At 35.6% G+C, this 4,496-nt stretch overlaps 1 protein-coding gene across 1 annotated transcript; it reads left to right on the top strand.

Annotated features, from left to right (window-relative positions):
* Positions 1–1,539: 1,539 nt before the first annotated feature.
* On the top strand, positions 1,540–3,971 carry LOC21390768 (pentatricopeptide repeat-containing protein At5g11310, mitochondrial). Its single transcript, XM_010110733.2, has 2 exons — positions 1,540–2,334; positions 2,537–3,971. Exons 1-2 carry the CDS (start codon positions 1,716–1,718, stop codon positions 3,754–3,756), a joined length of 1,839 nt encoding a protein of 612 aa, XP_010109035.1. The 5' UTR covers positions 1,540–1,715; the 3' UTR covers positions 3,757–3,971.
* The last annotated feature ends 525 nt before the right edge of the window (positions 3,972–4,496 follow it).

Raw genomic sequence — 4,496 nt, 5'->3', positions numbered from 1 at the left:
ATCTATCAGTGTATAAATATCTTCTGCTGCTAATGTTTAAATTCAACAGGAGATTCTCTTTAGAGAATATTATTAAAAAATTAAAATACACTATGATCCTGTTCATTTTACCGTAGAATTTGAGTTTTATTACAATAAAAAACTTTCACATAAAATCACATCTCAATTCAAATTAAAAACTCGAATCAGCGAACTAAACGGGTTCTACATAACACTAACAGAGTTGTATAAATAATTCTTTATTATACAGTAAATAATAAACCGCTTACTCAAATACAGTAAAATGTGTGTATTATATATTACACACGCGCGAAATGCGCGACTAGTTAGTAATACAAAAAAAAAGGGTGGTTTCAATTCAAATGAACTACTTCAATTGTGAAACACGACATGTCCTTTTATAACAACGAAGGACATCAAACTGTTAAGGCTCGAATTACATGTCATAAAGGCCGTGTTTGGAGTTGATCTCATTTTTATTTTTAAAAAAATGAAAACGTTTTTAAAACGGCGTTTGGCGCAATAAAGACAAAAAATAAAAATGAAAACGATTTTTTGGTTTAATATAAAATGGGAGAGAAATGAAAAACGGCTTTTAGTCGTTTTTCATTTTTTATTTTCGTTTTCTCATCTCTCGAGCACAGAGAGAGAAAGAGAGACATTAATGAGTTTTTTTACACTGAAAACAATCTATTAATAAAACTACCAAATACAATTTTAAAAATGGTTTATGTCTAAAATTAAAAACGTTTTTATTTTTATTTTTATATAAAAAATAAAATTATTTTTAAAACGAGTTCTAAACGCACCCAAAGTGTTTTTATTAGTTTGTTAGACAAATATTCAATGCAAACAACTATTGCCAATGTCATATTTGACATAAAAATTTGTAATTGTGCCTCTAATTCATAATATTATTTCAAAATGTATGAAAATAAAATTTTAATATTAAAATACTTTGAAAATGCTAATGTTATAATTGATTAAATAAAAAAATAAAAACCAATGACAATCAGAAGTTAAAATTTTATATTAAATTTACTATCAAGTATAATATATATATATATATTAAATTCATTCAAAATAGTATTTTAATAGATATATAGATTATTAACATTGGTGTTTCTAAATTAAAGTCATTCTCAATTTACTTCTTAAATTTTAAAAATTCTCACTTTATTTATTAGAGTTTTTATTGTTCCCACTTAACTTTATTTATTGTAATTTATATTAAAAATAAATAAGAAAAAAAGAGCAACACAGTTATGTAGTGTTTCTATTTAAATTTATATTAAAAATAAATAAATATTTATTATGTCCACACTTACTTCTTTTTTTGCTGTATAATTTTAACAAAATATTTAAAAAAAAAACGTAAATAAGACAAAATTAAAATTTAAAAAGTAAAATAAAAATTTTTAAAATTTAAGAAATAAAATAAAAAAGACACTAAAATTCAGAATAACGTTGTGTTAATGGATATTTTTTGGACAGCATATTGGACAAACATCTAGATTAAATTAAAATGAAAAAGAAAAAAAGAAGTTCGCGCTAAAGAGAAAAATTTAGCGCTAAATACGAAACACATTACTCATATATCATCTCCTTCGCCCATTCCGTTTTCCTTTTTCCGGCGAGGTCGCGGCGAAAAACTCAGAGATAAGTTTCTAAATGGAAATCTTTTTTTAATTAATCCATTTGTATACAGCTTCTTGATGTTATCCCTTTCTTCTCTCCTCTTCAAACGCCGTCACTTTATCTCACTAACCTCCCCAATCTTCCAGCCAAACCCTAACCCTAACCCTAACCTTCAATTTCACACTCTCCGATTCTTCTCCTCCTCCTCCGCCTCCGGTCTGTCATGGCTGTCCGTACCCGGTAAGCCTCTCATCAGGTGGCCCCACGAACCCTGCTCTGTCCCAAATCCGCAACCAGACCCGAACCCTAGCCCTAACCCAGGCGCCGAGTTCTCGCAGAATGAATTCGCTGCAATTTCAGAGGTTCTCACAAACCCTAACATTTCCGGCGGTTTTTCTCTCCACACCGCCTTGGATCGGACTGGAATCGAGCCGAGTCCGAGTCTGCTGCAAGCTGTGTTCGACCATTTTGATTCTTCCCCCAAGTTGTTGTACTCGCTCTTTCTCTGGGCGGAGAAGCAACCTGGGTATCGATCCTCTGCTTCGCTCTTTGCGTCCGTGATCAATGTGCTTGCGAAATCCAGGGAGTTCGATTCGGCGTGGTCTCTGATTCTCCATCGAATCGGCAAAGAGGAGGAGCCCAGATTGGTTTGCGAGGATACCTTTGTGATCATGATCAGACGTTATGCTCGTGAAGGTATATTTCAATTGGTATTATACATAGGTATATTTTTGTGTTTTTGCATATTTTACATGTAGTTTGTATATCATTTGTGTTACGGTTAAGATCGATTTTGCTAGAAATAAATTGCATTTGATAACAATTTCTACAGAAATTGCTACGGTTTTGGTCTCACTTAGTTGGTTATCCATAAATACTTGGTGGTGCATACATGCAGGTATGCCCCAATCTGCAGTTCGAACATTTGAATTTGCAAGTAATTCGGTTCCAATTTGTAGTTACATTTCAGAAATAAGTTTGTTTGGGATTTTGTTGGATGCCCTTTGCAAGGAAGGGCATGTCAGAGCAGCTTCAGATTATTTTAATGAGAAAAAGAAGTTGGATCCAAGTTGGATTCCATCAATTCGGGCTTATAATATACTGCTGAATGGGTGGTTTAGATCGAGGAAGCTCAAACGGGCAGAACGGCTTTGGATGGAGATGAAGAGGGATAATGTGAGATCTACTGTTGTAACATATGGCACCCTCGTGGAAGGTTATTGCCGAATGCGTCGTGCTGAAATAGCGGTTGAATTGGTTAAGGAAATGAGAACAGAAGGAATTGAGCCAAATGCAATTGTTTATAATCCAATAATTGATGCACTGGGGGAAGCTGGGAGGTTCAAGGAGGCATTGGGAATGATGGAGCGCTTTTTGGTTCTAGAATCAGGCCCTACTATCTCAACATATAATTCTCTGGTGAAGGGTTTTTGCAAGGCGGGAAACCTTGCAGGGGCTAGTAAGATTATTAAGATGATGATAGGGAGGGGTATTATTCCAACACCAACAACTTATAACTATTTCTTTAAGTACTTCTCGAAGTTTGGTAAAATTGAGGAGGGAATGAACCTGTACACCAAGATGATTGGATCGGGGCATTCTCCTGATCGGCTCACCTACCATCTTTTGTTGAAGATGCTGTGCGAGGAAGGCAAACTCGACTTGGCAGTTCAAGTTGGCAAAGAAATGAGATCCAGGGGATTTGATATGGACTTAGCTACAAGCACAATGTTGATTCATTTGTTTTGCAATATGCGTAGATTTGAAGAGGCTTATCTGGAGTTTGGGGATATGATAAGAAGGGGTATAGTGCCTCAATATCTTACTTATCACAGAATGAAGGATGAATTAAAGAAACGAGGAATGACTGAGATGGTGTCGAAACTAAGGGACCTGATGTCTTCTGTTCCTCATTCGACCAAGTTGCCAAATACTTATACAAGAGATGGAGATGCGTCTAGTGACAGGAGAAACTCTGTAATGCGGAAAGCCGAAGCAATTTCTGATATGTTAAAAACTTGTAAAGAATCAAGAGAACTTGTTAACTACAGAGGTCCATTTGAAAATGCTGTCTCACTTGCAAACCGGTTGATAGAGGATATTCAGAAGAAAACGTAACAACACACTATTCTGGAGGGCCTTTAGGGAAAAAAAAGGGTTGGTGGATTGAATTCAACATGAAGTCGTGAAAAGTTCGAGAAAGGACAGACACACAGATACTCTAGACTGGTATTCTATTTGCTTTTTTGATCATTATATTTGACATTCGTTAAATCTCGTACTCATGCAGCGACTGATTGAAGTCTCTAATGTCATTAGTTCAATTGGAGGCCTCTCACCGTGTGCTGACTGAATTCTGTTACTTATATTATTTATTCATTTCACCATATATTCAAAAGATTAATTCAAAAACTGGTAGTCTGATTTTATTGCTTCTGCACTACCAACACGGATAACATGGCTGAAGCTGTAATCTGATGTCGCCTTTGCTGTTAAAATGTCCGTGTGTCATGAGAAAGGTGTATGCCTCGAATGTCTTGAGGCGCTCTCTTAGATACCAGAAGTCCCATATGGAATGATTATAAGACAAATAGTGGGTTTATAAGCCCTTGGGTTCTCTCCCCTTGCAAGCCGGTTTTGCAAGGGTGAGTTCTACCTTATGGATTTGTAATAATTGGTATCAGAGCCAGTCCACCACGTCACAGATGTGAGTCAAAAGCAGATGCAGTATAGGCTGGATTAAGATGTGTTGGTGAAGCTGTCAAAGCGTCGAATATTGATAGTCGAGTGAAACCACTAAAGAGGAAAGGGCTATCTCCAGGTCAGTGTCGATAATGTGGACCGCTGTTGATTTGGGC

The sequence above is a fragment of the Morus notabilis genome, unplaced genomic scaffold, assembly GCF_000414095.1.
Source record: "Morus notabilis unplaced genomic scaffold, ASM41409v2 Scaffold1615, whole genome shotgun sequence".
Lineage (NCBI taxonomy): Eukaryota > Viridiplantae > Streptophyta > Magnoliopsida > Rosales > Moraceae > Morus > Morus notabilis.
The sequence above is the reverse complement of the archived record's forward strand: the minus strand, read 5'-3'. Positions and strand labels throughout refer to the sequence as shown.

What these genes read in the sequence shown, in the direction of transcription:
- LOC21390768 (XM_010110733.2), top strand. Translation starts at nt 1,716, where the DNA reads ATGTTATCCCTTTCTTCTCTCCTCTTCAAACGCCGTCACTTTATCTCA. An exon ending in CAGACGTTATGCTCGTGAAG is followed by an intron (nt 2,335 to 2,536) that starts GTATATTTCAAT and finishes GCATACATGCAG; the next exon opens with GTATGCCCCAATCTGCAGTT.